General features: G+C 46.8%; 2 protein-coding genes across 3 annotated transcripts; one reads left to right on the plus strand and one right to left on the minus strand.

Moving 5' to 3' along the window:
• Nucleotides 1-2,045: 2,045 nt before the first annotated feature.
• On the plus strand, nt 2,046-3,999 carry TOMM22 (translocase of outer mitochondrial membrane 22). The gene is made up of 4 exons (XM_008144617.3): nt 2,046-2,182; nt 2,447-2,565; nt 3,013-3,130; nt 3,324-3,999. The coding sequence occupies exons 1-4, from the start codon at nt 2,066-2,068 to the stop codon at nt 3,396-3,398; spliced, it is 429 nt and encodes a 142-aa protein (XP_008142839.3). The 5' UTR covers nt 2,046-2,065; the 3' UTR covers nt 3,399-3,999.
• A 193-nt stretch (nt 4,000-4,192) lies between these two features.
• JOSD1 (Josephin domain containing 1) lies at nt 4,193-18,070 on the minus strand. 2 transcript variants are annotated; one of them, XM_054719535.1, is made up of 5 exons: nt 17,844-18,070; nt 16,643-17,478; nt 7,188-7,316; nt 6,881-7,075; nt 4,193-6,278 (listed from the first exon to the last, which is right to left on the minus strand). In XM_054719535.1, exons 2-5 carry the CDS (start codon nt 16,825-16,827, stop codon nt 6,179-6,181), a joined length of 609 nt encoding a protein of 202 aa, XP_054575510.1. In that variant the 5' UTR covers nt 16,828-17,478; nt 17,844-18,070; the 3' UTR covers nt 4,193-6,178. The 2 variants fall into 2 exon arrangements, with proteins under 2 accessions (XP_054575510.1, XP_008142838.1); XM_008144616.3 differs by having other exon boundaries at nt 17,780-17,846.
• Between the last annotated feature and the right edge of the window lie 198 nt (nt 18,071-18,268).

Below are 18,268 nucleotides of genomic sequence, written 5' to 3' on the forward strand. Positions count from 1 at the left end.
CATGATGTGCAACCATCATCACTATCCATCTCCAGAAGACTTTTCATCTTGTAAAACTGAAACTCTCTATTCACTAATTCCCACTTCCCCTCCCCCCAGCCCCTGGCAACCACTTTTCTTCTTTCTTTGATTTTAAGTATTCTGATGACCTTTTAAAAAATATTTTTATTGATTTTTTTTTTTTTTTTTTTTTTTAGAGAGAGAGAAAAGAAGAGAGAAACATCTCCTGCAGGCCCCCTACTGGAGGTTGAGGCTGAAACCCGGGCAGATGTCTCCACCAGGAACCTGGGAATTGAACCGGGGACTTCTGGGTGCATGGGATGATGCCCTCCCCTTGAGCCACACTGGCTCTGCTGACCTTTAAATGTCTGATTTCACAGGGCTCTGTCCTCTGTCTTCTCTTCCCATTCTGCCTTTTCTAGACCATCTCATCTACTCCCGAGGTTTTGAATACTCTGCACTGCCTGATTTCTCTTTTTTCCTTATCCCACGGCAATTTAATTGTTGAAAGAGCTCTTTAGCCTTAAACATAGGATTTTTTAAAAAATCATGTGTTGCTCTTGTGAATACTATAAACAAAATTAATTAACCTAAAACTTCTTTTCGTTAGCATTGTGACTTTCTACTTGGAGTCACTGAAGTCTGTACTTTCCACATAAGATTGCCTTTGCTATATTGGTCTTCCAACATTTCTTAAAAGAGCCCCTAAAAGAATCGAAAGCCATTGGCACTGGGTTCTTAGGCTGCCCTTGCATTGATGTAGAGCAAGCATGTCAAGCTCACGGCCAGGCGGGGCCACACGCTAAGTGAGGCATGCGGCCCCTCCGGCCTCGAGTTTGACATGCTTGATGTAGATCTAGCCTACTTAAAAAAATAAAAAGGTTACCATGCAAAAATGTAATTCATAGGTGTATACAGCCTGATGAACTATCCAAAATGAACACACCCATGTAACACCACCCAGGGCAGGAACTTTATCAGCAGCACCCCAAAAGTTACTCTCTCGCCCCTTCCCAAGTATTAACCCCTTCTCCTCAAAGGGATCACTATCCTTCTCACCATTGATAGGTTTTGCCTGTTTTTGAACTTTATGTAACAGAATCATACAGCAGGCACCCTTTGTGACATGAAAACTTCTTGTAATCAGAGCTGCCCAGTCCATAGATGAGTGAAACTGAGGCCCGGATCTGGGGGAAGTGCAAGTTCTCCTGCTCCCGAATGGGCAAGTGCAGATAAGGATTTGGATGGTGCAGTTCTGAGATTCTCCCATTCCACGGTCAATTGGCTAACGATGTAGATCAAATTATCCTTGTATATAATAACTGTGGGGCATATTATTAAAAAGAAGCATTTTCATCTATCATATAGGCACAATATTAAAATACGGTTAATACCTAATTCTGGGGAGCGTGTGGGGAAAAGGACACTTCATTCACTATTGTGGAAGTATATACTTTCAAGGGCAATGAGCTCATACCTGGCAAAATTTTAAATGTCATACTTTGTGGTAGCAAATCCACTTCCAGAAATCTATCCTCCAAAAATACAGTAACCGGTACTGTGCCTCAATTTCTTTATTTCGAAGATAGGGGAAAACAGTACCTCAACATACACACAATGCCCGCTCCTTAAGCGTTAACTCTGGCCTTTGTTTTAGTATACTGGGTCTGTTTATTTGATGTTTTCCCAAAAGACCAATTAACCTTCAAATCTCTAACTTACTCTCAAACAGCACACCACTCAGATAAATGAGACTAGATTAGTGTTTCTCTAAGGGCGATCCCTGGGCAGCTTGTTAAAATGCAGGTGTCTGGGCCCACGCGGAACCCTCTGAACAGAATTCCTGCGGAAGAACCCGGACTTGAGCAAACGCCCCGGGTTTGTTTCCCAGGACTCAGCCGCGTCCGACTTGGCTGAAGGCGGATGACGACTGCCGGCCAGAGGGCGTCGCTGTCCCCGCCCTCCTGATTCCAGCTCCCGGAAGGGCAGCTCTATGCTCTGCGCTACATTCGCCTCCTCTCTTCCGGTTCCGGTGTCCCTCCCTCCTTCCCTCCCCCCTACAGCCATGGCTGCCGTCGTCGCTGCCCCCGGTCCAGGTGCTCCCCTGCCCCCGGACGAATTGCTTCCGAAAGGCGATGCGGAGAAGACTGAGGAGGAGCTGGAAGAGGATGACGACGACGAGGTACTGGGGCCCAGCGGGGCGAGGCGGGAGCGGGGGTCCGAACAGGAGCGTCCCGCCCGGGGGTGTGGGCTCCGCGTGCTGCGGGATCAGGGCATTGGCGCGTCGTGGAGCCGGGAGAGGTCGGAGCGGAGGCGTGTTCTCCGGAGGCGGAGTTAGGGGCCCCGCTGGGCCCCGAGTGCCCTAGCTCCGTGGGTGGTCGGCGTGCCCCGGCGCGCGGGGAGCTTACCGCTGCTGCGTCCAAGACCCCGGCCTCCTCCACCACAGCCAGATGAGACCCTGTCGGAGAGACTCTGGGGTCTGACGGAGATGTTTCCGGAGAGGATCCGGTCCGCGGCCGGAGCCACTTTTGATCTCTCCCTCTTTGTGGCTCAAAAAATGTACAGGTAAGGGACAAGGGCAAGGACACTGGGGTGTGCCTGGGGTGCCATGAATGCACGCGTGCCTTGGAAGGGTCTTACCTGGGTTGGGAGCCGGCCTGTCACCTAGACCGTTGAGTGACCTTGAACTTCTGGTACCTTAGCCTTTCTTAGTCTCAATTTCCTTGTCTATACGTGGGGATTCTTGTTGGGTAGGATCCTTGTTAGGCTCATTTCAGATTGTGTGAGATAATTAACGTATCCGTATCTTTGTAAGAACTCAGGAGAATGTTAACATTGCTGTCACTAGATACTCAGCTACCAGAACTGCTCCTCCTGTTTCTGGTAGGAGTATGGTGCAAGAGTTGGGTAGCGTGTTTATCAAAAGCATTGCATCGGTGGCATGAGGAATTTGTTCCTTCTTGGTGCAGCTGTCTGGTTTTGCCTCCCATCATGCTCACAATCCTTTTGTAGGTTTTCCAGGGCAGCCTTGTGGATTGGGACAACTTCCTTCATGATCCTGGTTCTTCCTGTTGTCTTTGAGACTGAGAAGTTGCAAATGGAGCAACAGCAGCAACTGCAGCAGCGGCAGGTGAGCTCAGACAGCACCTGAGTAGACCAGCAGTTAACGTGTGGGTAGCGCTTGGGTCTGGCCCATGTTTTTTAGGCACTTTGATTGTGCGGTCAGCATTGTTTTTGTAGACCTTGTCTGCCCCCTATTAGACAGGATGAAAAATGAGATCCCCGGTCTGTGTGGTGCCTTACATCTTTCCTTTCTGTTCCAGATACTCCTAGGGCCTAACACGGGGCTGTCAGGAGGAATGCCAGGGGCTCTACCTTCACTTCCTGGAAAGATCTAGATTGTTACTGTTATATTTGACCGTCTTGGTGGGAGAAGTTTGAAAATTCAATACTGTTTGAACTGCTGATTTTTTTTCCTTTTCTTTTTGGCACCAAAACAATTTGGTTGGGAAAATTTCCCCTTCATTGTCTCATGGAGACTCCCAACTTGCAACTGTGCCCTCCAAGCTTTCCTGACTGACTTCTCTCCTCACTCTGACACCAGAGTGCACCGAAGCAGATGGTCACTCCCAACTCCGGCCATCCCGCCTCTCACTAAATTACTCCTAACCAGAAGATCTCCTCAGTGTCTGATGGTGGAATATGAACTGATGCCACTGGGAAGGATGTATCGCTGACCGTTAACGACGGTTCTGTTTTGTCATGCACACTATGTGAAATACAAAATGCATTGCTGCTGTGGTGTACAGGCAGCCACTGTGAGCTCCTATGTATGTTGGAGAAGAGGGAGGGCGGCAGCAGTTTCCCCGCAGGATGGTTCTGTGGAGGGCAGAGCAGCTCACTTCCTCTGCACATTTTGGCCATTAGACCTGTGTGTGTGTCTAAAAGAGAAAAAAGTCAGTGCTCACTTTTATAATTAAATGTTTAAAATGGTTCCAACCAAGTGTCAAGCATGTGTTAGTGGATATGCACCTCAAACTTAGACCATATTAGGACCAAGACATGAACTGCCCCAAACCATAACATCTCTCTCAAAGATGAATTGTGATTTTAGTGAATTCCTTCTAAAGCAGCATCATACTCGTTTACACACCCCCCCCTTATGTACATAATTACAGAATTTAGGCAGACATGAGATTTATGTACGGAGTTTTCCATTTTTAATATTTGGTTAAACAAAATACATCTTTTGTAAACAAACCCAGCACAAGGCCAACAAAATTGGGGGTAGGGGAGGGTAAAAGCAAGAAAAACAAAAAGCCTAGGGTCACCCCTTATGGGCATCAGGGTCAGGCCTGCTCCCTTCCTTAAAGGAAATAGGGCTTTTTGCCCTTAGGCATCAGCGCAGGCCCCTGTTCCTAAGCACCAGAATTGGATATGAACAGATACCAGCCCTGAAATGTTTAAACGTCTTTGCATATCCCATTGGCTCATGGACTCTTAAGTACATGGGGACTCCTGTGAAGTGCCATTTGCACAGGCCCCAGCACACTGGAGAGGTTTCCTCCTCTTCTCAGGAAATGGCTTACTATCTATCACAGTGCCAATGGGTCCAAGCTCCTGCTTATGACAGTCAGCAAGGCTGGCTGTAACTTCTGGCTGGTGGTGGTTGGAATGTCTTGTGCAGGGATACAGAGCTGTCTGTGGAGCCAAGCAAGTCTGATGTAGAAAATGGTGCAAGAGTTTGCAGTCAGTTGCTCAGACAGTGTAATGCAGTAGCCGCTTGGTGGCCTCTGTTACTCAGCATAAAAAACGGCCTTGTTGGATTGAAGATAAATGTGCAGAAAAAGTGCTGGTGTAAACATGCACTCCAGTCACAGTGGGGAGGAGAAAGCCTCAGCTTCATCCTGTTCAACTTGCTCAGGTTTGACATGCAGGCCCCAGGCTGGCTTTGCTGCTGGAGAAGTCTGGCTAGTGGAGCAGCTCTCAGGCCTGCCAAGACCATTGATCGGAAAGGCCTGGAGGGGCCATCCCTGCCTGCCCACCTGCCTCGAGGCAATTACAACCACTTTGGATATAAGCAGTGCTTCCCCTCCTCCTCCCTCTCGTGTTTTCCAGAGTTAGGAGAAAAGTGGCCTACGACTATTTAAAGAGGTAGGGGCGGATCAATTCTTAGTTGATTTGTAAAGGAAACTAGAGAAAGATGACAGACCCAAGTCCTCTAACATAATACACATAACCACCTAACTCGAGGACTCTGCTCACTATAGTGACTCCCAGCCTAGGACTTAGACTCCAGCTGTTCTCTTCACAATACTTCCTCACCCAACTGTCTTAAACTAGTGGAATTTGATGTCGAAGGCAGGCTCATTTTTTCCTGATTTGGTCAGAGTGGGCCAACAGGGAAAACTGCCCTTTTGCTTATCTTGTGCCCCAGAGCCTCCTAACTTAATGAAATGGCAGGGACACTGCTGGAGTGAGGCAGGCAGGTTGCCCATGCCCACCTGGTTTGGCCATGTCCTCTTAGGTATCTAGCTCACCCTGTCATGCTAGAATGTTGCAGGATTCAACCACTCAGTGTGAAATATTAGAGAACTTTTCATTATAAAACTACAAGGATAGCCATAAACCATCCTTAAAAATGGGATAAGGGATGGCATTGAGGGTTGCAGATGGCATGATGTAGTGCTGCTGGGGTTTTCGAGATGGTTTCCTGAGAGGCCTTTTGCTCTGGGTCCTTCAAACCAGTCACACCAGCTTTGCATGACCTGTGTCTTCAGACCCACTAGTTGCCAGGAAAGGGGAAATGGAGGCAGCATCTCCAGGTAAGTCAGAGCAGCAGTGAACTCCAGCAGAGCCTCTGTCAAGTCCTCAGAGGAAAGGGAAAAATAAGCTAGGAACTGCCCCCCCCCCCTTTTTTTCCTTGTCTCTTCAAATAAAACAAGGGTCTTCTATTGCTTGTCCTAAGCACAGAGTTCCTACCTTCCTTTCCCAGGAATGAGTAACGCTGGTTGGTTCTTGTAACATTTCACACCTCTGGCCTATTGCACACTGTCGAATCTGAGGGGAAAAACCCGATGAGATGTTTGGGGAAGTGGCAAGGGCAGACCCACTGTATAGGCCACAGCACATCATGGAGGATTTAGGGGATCGAGGTGAGGGAAGGCTGGCAGAACTGTTACATATCAGCCCTCCAACTCTGATGGGCCTCCACCTCTTCTGGTACCACCAGCAGGAGTTCACAGTTCTTTCCTCGCAAATGATGTTTTAGAAATTTCCTATGGGGGAAAATGTAAGAGAGAATGAGATGCTGTTAAAATGGCAAATTCCAGTCTTGGGGCCATATATTCACCAGTAACCTCATTAATTTATACCCTTGGCAATCCTAAAAAACACTTCCGTAGTGATCGGCTCTTAGAGGGTTCCACTTTTGGTTACCCCTCAATGTGTCTAGTTAAGATTTCCAATATGAATTTCTGTTCATATTACTGCCTAAATAGCTAGTTCTGTGACAAACAGAACCAGCCAAAAGAACTCTAAAGCAAAGGACTTCTAATTGTGGGGGAAAAAAAGTTTCTTCTTCGAGACGTTTAGTCCTCTCTGCCCTGAATGTCTTCCTTCCTCTGAACTGGCAGCTACGCTGTCACAGTTGTCTGAGTGTAGATAAAATTACAAGGCCAGCCCCGCCAGACCAGAAGGTCAGTATCCCAGGAGCTGGAGCTTCATGGACTATCAAAGATTCAGGTCTTTCATATCTGAGACCTTATGATTCTAAGGGAGGCAGGGAGAAGGCCAAGAAGCTAGGAATTTCCTTTCCTTTGTCCAACAGCCAAAGATGAGCTTGTAGGACCCCACCCAGCACATTAGCCACCACACGCACCTGAGCTCGCTCTCGCCTCCAATCCACTCGGGCATCTTCAGTTTGGAGTCAAGGTTGTAGTAGGCACCACCCACCTCTCGAACACAGATCCAGTGCTGCCTTTTGAGAGGCAACTTCAGTGGACCCCAGCTCAGGCTGGAGGGCAGGTTCATGATGAAGCCCATGACGTTAGTGAGCGCAATGGCACTGACATCCCTGTAGAAGAGAAACGGTGTCAGGTTGCCTGGCTATCACACAACTGGCCACCTACCTCCCCACTCATTCCCGGTGTGCCAGTTCTCATCAAGTCAAGCCTGGTTCAGATTACCTGCGTTTGTCCCACCAAACAGCTTCATAGCCTTTGGTCTGAAGTGCTGCCATAATGACGTTCACATCGTAGTTCCCATTTCCCAGCATGCTCTTCTTGTGGGGGGTCACCATGGTGTTTGGAGACAACCTAAAGATGTGAGAGGAGGACTGAGACTTGTTGATCTGCCTAACGCCTCCTCAGCCTGCACTACCAGAGACAGAGAGCACTTTAGGCCACTGCCCCCCAAAAGTTTGTTTACCCCATTCAAGTAAACCAAGCTTTCAACCAAGTATTCTGTAGTCTGGGCTCTTACTGTCCAGGGGTTACTTCTTTTTTGATGCAAAATAATAATTCAGGACTGGCTGGTGTGGCTCAGTGGTTGAGTGTCAACCTATGAACCAGGAGGTCACCGTTCGATTTCTGATCAGGACACATGCCCAGGTTTCGGGCTCCATACCTAGTGGAGGGCGTGCAGGAGCAGCCAATCAATGATTCTCTCATCACTGATGTTTCTAATTCTCTTCCCTCTCCCCGCCCCTCCCCCCCAATCAACAAAAATATATAAAAAATTAAACAATAATAATTCAGTAGTGATGGAGCCTATTTGCCTGTCATTTAAAAAGTGTGTCTACAATGAAGTCAATGTACACAGAGTGTTCCATGAAGGAGTCTCATTTATCCCCAGCCTACCCATTTCTGCCAGATTTTTCCTTGCTGATTTCTCTGCCCTGATACAAGCCTTTTTTAAAACAATGGAAAATAGTATATGATATTTTCATTTGCATGGGTAGTATTGGTTATTCTTGTTTTTTTTACATTTAAATGCTTTCCATTTAAAGCTTACACACTTGATAATCATTAATCATTTAACACTCAAAGGCCTACAGGAGCCCAGGCAGGTAACATAAATGTATGACTTGGGGCCAGGAATAAAGCAATAAAATGTAGTAAGGCCTAAATGAAACTGCAATGTATGACCCACGTAAAGCATTCCAAATATACACGTGTATGTGTAAAATACTTAAGAATTTTTAAAAATAAAAACAAAAGAATCAATTGAAAGAAATTTTTGTACCAAACAAAACTGCAGTCTGGTTTGCTCACCCAGTGAAAGACATTTCTGGCCAGGCCTCTTAGCCACTCCTTCACCTCAAGGCAAGGTCAGTTCTGAAGGCATTTCCAGTCCTATACTTTGTTTCATAGGCTTGTCAGGCCAGGACCTGAGGAAAGGCCATCTTGAAGGAAAGGGCAGCACGTGTGGAGGAAGGGAAGTGTGGGATATAAGTGGAGCTGTCACGCTGGCCAGTGGTGCTCAGTGCTTAAGAGCGCCAGCCCAAATAGTCTTGGGTTCGATTCCTGGTCAAGGGCACATACCTGGGTTGCAGGTTCGATCCCCGGGCTATCAGGGTGAGTGCTGGAGGCAACCAAACAATATGTCTCGCTCACACTGATGTTTCTCCTCTTTCTTTCTCTCTTTTCCCCATTCCCCTTCCTCCCTTCCACTCTCTATAAATCAAGGGGGAAAATATCCTCAGGTGAGGATTAACAAACAAACAAACAAACAAACAAAAGCAGAGATGTCTAGGAGCCGATAAATACCATCTCCAAAAGAGAATGGATATTTTTTTAATATATTTTTATTGATTTTTTACAGAGAGGAAGGGAGAGGGACAGAGAGCCAGAAACATCGATGAGAGAGAATCATCGACCAGCTGCCTCCTGCACACCCCCCACCGGGGATGTGCCCGCAACCAATGCACATGCCCTGGACTGGAATCAACCTGGGACCCTTCAGCCACAGGCCGACGCTCTATCCGTTGAGCCAAACCGGTTTCGGCGAGAATGGAGACTTTTAAGTCAATTCTAAAAACTTAAGAATAACCTTATAAAAAGTAAAAAACGTGATGAACAAAAATAGATTCAGAGACATAGAAGCATGGAACAGATCATCTAACCTCAGAGAGAAGGCAGGGGAGGGTAAAAGATCAGCCAAAGGACTTGTATGCATGCATGTAAGTATAACCCATGGATACAGACAGGAGGAGGGTGAGGGCATGTGCTGGGGGGTGGGAACGGCCGGGAAGAGGACAATGGGGGGAAAAGGAGACATATGTAATACTTTAAGCAATAAAGAATTTAAATTTTTTTAAAAAGTAAAAAACTACTCTATACACAGCAAACATACCAGATCATTTTTTCAATATAAAACATATTCCTGCCACTGCTTAAATCCTCTAATGGCTCCCCAAACACAATCTACACTACTTCCTCTGGCCTGCAAGGCCCTGGGGTCCTGCTGACCTCATCGCCCCTCTTACCACACAGACCTTCTCTGCTACTTGAACACACAAGCTTTCTCACTGAGGGCCTTTGTACTCAACGGCTGCCACTGTCTGGAATACTCTTCCCCTAGATCGTCACTCGGTCTGCTCATTATTTGGGTCTCAAGTATTATTGCCTTAGAGGCCTTTTCTGACAGTCCATCCTTAGGTTTCTCCCAGTCACTTCCTCTTATATATTCCTGCTTTAATTACAGCCCTTGTTATTACTGGACATGTCTTCTGATTTGTCTGTTTTCCCACACTAGAATGACGGCAGGGGGCGCAGTGGCCTTCTCTATCCTGTGAATGTTACCTCACCAGGGCCCAAAGAGTGTGCCTAGCACCTGATAGGTGCTTAAGGAGTGTTGTTGAAATGCTTTCTGTATTTATTTTGTTATCTCTTTCCCTGAAAATAGCAGTGGACCCTTAAAACGAAAAGAGCTTATGTGCTTGTCTCCAGAACTAGTAAAGGGTACTTGAAGATATTAAATTCCACTCTGCAACTAAAATTTGTTTTCTCTGTAATAACTACCATTTATTGGAAACTTCTGTGCCAAGCCCATGACATGCTTTCATATGTATCTAATTTAATCCTCACAATAAGCCCATGAGGCTATGAATTATTTACATTTTATAGGCTTAGAAAACTAAAGTTTGAATGACTAATCCCTGATCTTTCAAGTTTGAACGAGGATTCAAACTCAGATTTGTTGGAATCCAGTGTGCCTTTTTTTTTAATATGTCTTTATTAATTTCAGAGAGAGGAAGGGCAAGGAGAGGTAGATAGAAACATCAATGATGACAATCATCGACTGGCTGCCTCCTGCATGCCTCACACTAGGGACTGAGCCTGCAACCTGGACATGTGCCCCAACTAGGAATCGAACCATGACCTCCTGGTTCAAAGGTCGATGCTTAACCCTGAGCCACACCAGCTGGGCAGTTGTGCCTGTCTTATAGCAAGGACCCAAGACCAGAGTGGTGGTGGCAGCAGGTTGATAAGAGGAAAGGCCAGCTGAGCCCCTGGGGCCTGGGCTTGAAATGTAGCTTAATAGGACAAAGGCTCTCAGTGGGTTCTTGGGCACTTGGATTAAATGCAAAAACATATGAAAAAAGCCCAGCTCAAGATAGATCCAGTTCCTTTCCCTTCACCAGTTTTTCAATAGCGTCTCATCCTTTCAGTGAAGTCTCTAGCCACTGGATGCAGGAAGACTTCGACAAAGAAACTGCCGAGTCTTCCTCCTCTTTCACCACCTAAGTCCCTACCTACCAGGCTCACACCTCAGAGCTGAGCTTTCCCAAGTGTGTTCCCAGAGGATCACAGAAAACATTCAATACAATGGCTGAATGAAACAAGAAAACAGGTTTCCTGCAAGTTTTCTTGGAACCCCTAATATGCTAATATTCACCTTGAGTCTTGAGGAGACGGGGTGTATCTTTCATTTCCCAAACATGTTTGACCACACAAACGTTATTTCTGGCCTCTCCGCTTTCATCCTACTTTCTGTCCAAGTCAAATCCTAAAGCAGTGATGGCGAACCTATGACACGTGTGTCAGCACTGACACGCGTAGCCATTTCTGATGACACGTGGCCACTGAGGCGGCCGCATGCCGAGGATGAAACATTTGCTGCTCCTGAGGATGAAACATTTGCGAAATAATGTTTTTTCCTCAAAGTGACACACTACCCAAGTTATGCTCAGTTTTTTTGGCGAAGTTTGACACACCAAGCTCAAAAGGTTGCCCATCACTGTCCTAAAGCTTCTTTAGGCTCATCCTCACATCCTCTCTCCTCCATGGAATCTTTCCTGGCTCCTTTGTAATAGAAAAAGGAGGGAGATTGGGAGGAACTTCCATGCAGCATCCATGCTAATGGTGAGATTTAATCTCCATGCCTATTAGCTTATCTGTGAAAATGGGAATGATTCCTATCTTAAAGGACCGTTGAAGAATGCCGTTTTATTCATACATGTCCAAACAAATAGTAAATTCCTGAAGGAAAGGAAATGGCTCTTCTACTCTTATCCCTCACAGCTAGGCACTGGCAATTTGAGTCAACGTGTGTTGGTCAAACCGATCAATACAGGAAATGCCGAGGATGGCTTCCATCTCATTCCCAGAGTGGTTATCTGAACAAGTGGGGTCTACCCAGTGTACCTACGACACTAGCACTTGCTTTTATGTTAGTAATAGTGAGTGCCCATTGTGTTAGCTACTTTTATAAGCTTTATCACTTAATCCTTCCAACAATCTTGCGATAGAGATTAATCCCACTGTGTAAATAAGGAAACTACATACGTACAAAGAGGTTACAGTGATTTGCCCAGCCATCTATAGCTAGTGAGGGGCAGAGCTAGGATTCAACTTCCTAACTCTGAACAGAACTAAGGCTACACTAAACAGCCTCCTGGATATTTCGATACACAGACCCCACTGAATTCCGTAAGATCCTGTTCTGTTTCAATGGACTGTTTTCTTGGGACTCCCTGGCAAATTCTTGTTCAGGACTGACTCTTAATTTCATTAGAAATTCTGGACCACAGAGCAGGTTCCTCACTGTTGTCACAGCCAAGAGGTTGTTGGATTTGAAGTGATCTACAAGTGAGAAGATAGGCTCTAGTCCAGGTCTCACACCTCAGATAAGTTCCAGATCCTCTCATGGTTGCCACTGTGTCTGGCTATGCTGATGAGTTCAGATTTTAAAGAAAAGTAGATGTGGAGACATTCATTCATATTCCTTTTCTCCCATAATTGTTATTTTCCTTTTATCAGGTCTGAAGAGATGTGACATTAGAAAATATGACTTCCTGATGTCTTTAAATTATTAAGTGTAAAGTACAGATCACAGGAGTACTCTGTAGTAGATGTTGGTTATGATGGTGACGGTGATTATGTTTGGCCCTTAGATGAGATAATTCAAATCTCTAGAGGTTAACACTTAACATCTTTTCTCAGTTTACAACCACCATACCTTTACTTTTTTTTAATTGATCTTAAGAGGAAGGAAGGGAGAAAGAGAGAAACATCAATTACCTCCCGCATGCACCCCAACCTTTGGTGTATGAGACAAAGCTCCAACCAACTGAGCCACAGCGGCCAGGGCACAACCACCAACCTTTCAGTGTGGCTCCTTCCTATTAAATGGCTCAGGGACCGTTCAACAGGAAGGCAGGAGGACTTCCCCTCTATAGTAGAGAAAGCTGGCTGCTCACCAATATCTACAATCTTTGTCCCTTCCAGGTTGCATTAGATTTTTTCCTTAGTACCAATCTAAACATCTGTCTAGATTTTAGCAGCTATTTTGAGAGGAAACACATACTTAGCTGCAAGAACATTTGATCACTGAAAAATTGAGATGAATCTAGTGAAAATGTTTGAGACCTGAGGATTTTCAAAATAACCTTGCAAAGCTGCTGCCGTATCATTTAACTCCTAAGTCCTTTCTTTTCAAAGCATAGACGTACATGATAAAATGTATGAGATCAAATGTCCACATGAACACTATTTCTATCTTTTCTCTAATTTCACATGTTGAAAACTGACCCTTTTCGTGCCTTTTTGCTATCACTGTAGATATTACCACTATCTCCAAATCTTGGACCCGGCCTGCCACACCTCTGACTCCTCTCTTCCTCGTCCCTTTGTTGCTACCAAGTCATTAGCTTAGTTCTTTCTAAGTTCCTACTCATTTTTATTCCAAACATGAGTCATCTCATAGGCACAACTGTACTGAAACTCCACCCTGCTTTTGTATTTCTCCTTTATCTGGCTAAAATTCAACTGCTAGGATGAACTTCCTTCTCAACAAATGGCATTAACATTAATCAATTTTTTTTCTCATTTCTACTATTCATTAGTCACATCTTCAAAGAACTTTAGATCTGGGAATTTAAAATTATCTAGGTAAACCTGTCAACTTTACTGTTCTTTCTGTTAGGACCTAAATAGATCGATCTTTTCCTTTTACATTATTCTAAATTCCATGCTTCTTAAGTTTACTTGAGTCTGTTCTCAAGACTGGCCAATGTGTATCTCCGAGATGTACTCTCAGTGGCTGAGTCCTTTTCAACTTGTTTTCTCTATAGTGTCCAGCAGTGCCTGGCACACTGCAGGCAGCCAGTAAATGTTTGTTTAAAAAATTCCATTTTTTCTCTCCCACCTCTTCTCCTTTGCTTTTTCCTCGGATCCTTTTCATGCTTTTTTGTTTGTTTGTTTCTATTCATCCACACAGAACCTTTCCATACAAAATAGTCTATACTATACTATAGAATTCTTGGAGTGGGGACAGAGTATTCTCTTTGTGTACTGATTTGCTATTACTTTAAGGTGGATCTTTACACTATGCTGCTAGGGAATTGGGGAGTGTAGTACAACTTGCTCAAGCTTTAAAGCCAGGAATAGAACTCTGGTTCCATGTTAATGTTTAGCAAGTATTTAGCATTCTTTCACTCAGGGAAAACACAGCTAAAAGAGCCCCACTATTATTTAGTTTACAATCATAGTCCACATCTTCAGACCGAGAGCCAACTTATTAGCAGAGTGAACAGCTACTGATGATGTAATTGTTCTGACGTGCCTTTCCAATACTTAGGGAGCAACAGAGCAGTTAGGAGGCCCTGGAGTTACAAAGCTTGGGTCCAAATCCTGCCATTAATAGCTCTGTGCCACGATTTTCTTATCTGAAAAAATGGGAAATAACAGAATCTATTTTTTAAAATCAATGTGAGGAATGACTTAACACGAGGAAACAGTGCTTTGCACAGAGTGAGTGTTCATCTGAAGATTGTCATCATTTCAGATCGGGGCCAAATTTATAGAGGTGAAAAACTTCTGAATGAATCTTGACTGTTGAAATTTACTAGTGAGTGAAACTGGGCAAATTTAACTGAATCCTTGGATCACTATAAGGTTGCTGCAATATTGCTACATATTGCCCTAGCCCCGTGGTTGGCAAACTGCGGCTCGCGAGCCACATGCGGCTCTTCAGCCCCTTGAGTGTGTGGCTCTTCCACAAAATACGACGGCCTGGGCGAGTCTATTTTGAAGAAGTGGCATTCGAAGAAGTTTAAGTTTAAAAAATCTGGCTCTCAAAAGAAATTTCAATCGTTGTACTGTTGATATTTGGCTCTGTTGACTAGTGAGTTTGCCGACCACTGCCGTAGCCGGTTTGGCTCAGTGGATAGAGCCTCTGCCAGAGGACTGAAGGGTCCCAGGTTCTATTCCAGTCAAGGGTATGTACCTTGGTTGCATGCTGGATCATCCGCCCTGATTGGGGTGCGTGTGGGAGGCAGTTAATCCATGTATCTTTCTCACATTGATGGTTCTCTCTCTGTCTCTCTCCCTCCCTTCCACTCTCTAAAAAAAAAATCAATGGTGAGGATTAACAAACAAACAAAAAAGACTGCTACATATTACCAGGTATTGTACAAAGCATATTCAACTACTCACTGTGAGTCCTTTCCTTCTCCCTAGACTTAGGTTAGAAAATAATTCGCAAATATCCAATTAAAAAAAATATGAATGGCTGGTGAAAAGGAAGCAGTGTAATGGATTGGCCTCCTTTCTACTCCTTTCAGTTACATGACTTGATGATCTGAGACAAATTACCTACCTGCCAGGGCCCGATTCCTGAAGAGAATTAATTCTACTTGCCAGGTAATGGCCTTAATGCAAATGACACATTTGCACAGCTAAGGCATAACTACGGTTATTATTGGCAGAGAAAAACAATTACTCTCATTATAATTTTGTCAACACCCTGGGATTATCATTCCTTTAAGAGAGGTCTATGGTTCTTTCAGGGTAAAAAGTCTACACCTATGGACTTTCACCCCAAAATAGATTGTTTCCAGTTGTAATACAGGCCCTTATGGCACAATAATTTTATCTGAGTAAAGGGAGAAAAGGGTCTTCTGAAACTGCCAATATGCACTGCTTCAAGAATTCTTCAGCTTTATCTGCACTGAGAACTGAGTAGGCCTTAACACTTTCTAGTTGGAGGAATCAGATAGGCTCACTGCTGTGGACTGCAGACGTGCTGACAAGACCTGGTGATCTGAGACATATTATCTCACCTGCCAGGGCCCCATTCCCTGTAAAACCCTTTGATAAAAGAATTTTAGAACATCAAAGCAGAGAGAGAAAAGCTGAACTTCTATCAACCCGTCATGTAGCATCTGGCAAAGTGGATAAGAAAGGGTATCTAGAATGAAGTAAAAAAGGGAGGGGATCAAGAGTCAGCTTCATATCACAGCTTTGCTACTTAGAAGCTATTTGGACGAATTACCTGACCTTTCTGCCTGTTTCTCCATCAGTAAAATAGAAACAGTAGACCACTGTTTGGAGGGCAATACAAAATAATATATGGAAAGCACAAAAGCTAGCACATGGTCTCAAAGAAAGGCTGAGCACGGTGTATACACCTTCTTTCTTTTTTTAAAAAAAATATTTTTTGTATTGATTTCAGAGAGGGAGATAGAAGCATCAATGAGAGAAAAATCATTCATGGGTTGCCTCCTGCATGTCCCCCACTGGGGATCAAGCCTGCAACCCAGGCATGTGCCCTAACCAGGAATAGAACGGACCTCCTAGTTCATAGGTCTGTGCTCAACCACTGAGCCACGCCAGTGGGACTGTGCAGACACCTTTCTATAGAACCCACAACATTCCATCTCTGATGGCAGGTGACTGAGTAGTACTTATCTTGTCCCCTTCGAGACTGTCAAGTCCTTAGGGGCAGGACTTGAGAGGCATTATAGCACAGTGGTCAACAGCATAGACACAAACCTCAATTCAAACTTGGCTCCATCTCTCGTTTCGTCTGTTACCTGGGCAAGTCACTGGACTTCTCTGAGCCCTGTCTTTATCGATGCAATGGAAATAACAACATGTATCCCATGGCATTGCTGATGCTCTTAGCACTGTGCCTAGCCCACAGAATTGGAAAGATAACCATACGTGGAGTGGTTATCATTGGAAAGATAACCATACGTGGAGTGGTTATCTTTCCAGTTCTGTGTCCCTTATTCCTGTTAACAGCATCTAGCTGACAATACTTTTGGTTTGAAGGTGTATGGAAATGAGACATTGCTCCACTCACAGAAATTCAGAAATAGCAAGAAGTATCCAGAAACCAAGAAGGGGTCCCCTACCTCTGGAAAATCTCTTGCAGCGTTTCCCGGTTGAACGCACTGCTGTCCTGGAAGACATTGTTGAGGGCGTGCAGGGCACAGAGCTCCCGGCGCTGTTTCTCGTGGTAGATCTGTGGGGGTGCCGCCTGGGGCAGCTCCAAGGATTCCGACTTGGCCTTGTCTCCTTTCCATGGCACGCAACTCATGTTTTTCGTTTTGGGTTCCAGAGAGGGCTAAAAACACCCCACCCTCCCCTCCTGAGGAAGAATGTAAGCTTCTGGGTCTGTTCAGGATTCCTGAGGTCCACCTTATATTCCGGTGTCCATGATTTATGCCTTGTCACGGGGAGAAAAGATGGGAATCAAAAGGAAAAACAATCCACCTCTTCGCAATAGAAAAATAACTTTTGAATTAGTGTTTTTTCACCACTAATGTCAAAGTGCAGAATTTTTAAAAAAAAAAAATCATAGAAAAACCTAAGACCTTGTTCCCTTCTCCCACCCTCCCCACCCGCCCCCCCTCGGGAAAAACCCCACGATTTTTCTTGCTGTGTTTTCCTTTGTAAAAGCCAACCAGGCCTCAATGCAGGAAGACAGAACGGAATCGGTCACATCGCTCCTTCTCTTCCATTTCTTCCGAACCACAACGCCACTGACCCGGGAGACAAGGCCTAGGTGGTCTACGAAACGCAAAATTCGAGCAGCTAGCGAGGGCCGGCCAGCGTGGGATGGCGGGCAGCGCTGGGGCCTCCGAGGCGCCTCTCCATCCCCTCGGGTGCGGTGGGCCCCCGCAGGGCGCGAGCCGAGGCGGGCGCGGCTCCCTCGGACAGCGCGGACTCTCCCCTTCTCGCCGCGGCCCTGCGGGGGAGACAACCCGGTCAGCTCCGGCGGTCAGACGGGCCCCGGCCGAGGACCAGGCGGGCCGGGAAGTGGCGCGGCGGGTCCGGCCCCAGCCCGAGGGAAGGTCCTGAGCTGGGACGGGCCGACCCGCGAGGGGTGGAGCCGAGCAATTCTCCTCACCCTCGGGGGCCCACCCGTCTCGCCGCCCCCACCCAAACCTCCCCGCCGGTCACGTGAGTGCAAGCCGAGGGGCCCTCCCGCACTCCCCTGATCCCGGCCCCCGCGCCGACTCGCGTCCGCGCCGCGAGTCACCCCTCACCGCGGCAGGCCGCCCCCGGGAACTGCGGGCCGCCACCTGGGCCGCGCTCCGGGAGCGCGCGCACCTGAGCCCAACGTCAGCGGCCCACGCCCAGCGCGTGCTCCGGAAACGCCCTCCTGCGCCGCTCGGCCCCGCCCCGACGCGGCGTCACGTCTGAGGTCAGCCTGACGTCCACGGCGCCAGCGGTGGGGGCCGCGGCCGCCGCGCGCCGGTGGACCGGGCTCCAGTAGCGTGGGAGGACCTGGTCGGAGCGGGGCCCGGCGGCAGCGAGCGGAGCTGGTGCGGGGTTTCTCCGCTCCGGTCCTCGCTGGGCGGGGCGATTGCGGGAGTCCCGCCTCGGCGCCCGCCGCTCCCAGGCCCGCCCCTCCCCCGGGCGTCGGCGCCGTCCCCGGGCGGTGACCCAGCCTGCGGGTGCACTTCGCGGCCCTCCCCGCCCGCCCCTCTCGCTGGGCCGGGTTGGTAGGCGGAGCGCTCCCGCCCACCCGGCCC

This window comes from Eptesicus fuscus, chromosome 7, assembly GCF_027574615.1.
Source record: "Eptesicus fuscus isolate TK198812 chromosome 7, DD_ASM_mEF_20220401, whole genome shotgun sequence".
NCBI classification, from domain to species: Eukaryota; Metazoa; Chordata; class Mammalia; order Chiroptera; family Vespertilionidae; genus Eptesicus; species Eptesicus fuscus.

What these genes read in the sequence shown, in the direction of transcription:
- TOMM22 (XM_008144617.3), top strand. Translation starts at nt 2,066, where the DNA reads ATGGCTGCCGTCGTCGCTGCCCCCGGTCCAGGTGCTCCCCTGCCCCCG. An exon ending in AAGAGGATGACGACGACGAG is followed by an intron (nt 2,183 to 2,446) that starts GTACTGGGGCCC and finishes CCTCCACCACAG; the next exon opens with CCAGATGAGACCCTGTCGGA. An exon ending in GTGGCTCAAAAAATGTACAG is followed by an intron (nt 2,566 to 3,012) that starts GTAAGGGACAAG and finishes ATCCTTTTGTAG; the next exon opens with GTTTTCCAGGGCAGCCTTGT.
- JOSD1 (XM_054719535.1), bottom strand. Translation starts at nt 16,827, where the DNA reads ATGAGTTGCGTGCCATGGAAAGGAGACAAGGCCAAGTCGGAATCCTTG. An exon ending in CTGCAAGAGATTTTCCAGAG is followed by an intron (nt 7,317 to 16,642) that starts GTAGGGGACCCC and finishes TCACATCTTTAG; the next exon opens with GTTGTCTCCAAACACCATGG. An exon ending in GTTTGGTGGGACAAACGCAG is followed by an intron (nt 7,076 to 7,187) that starts GTAATCTGAACC and finishes TCTCTTCTACAG; the next exon opens with GGATGTCAGTGCCATTGCGC.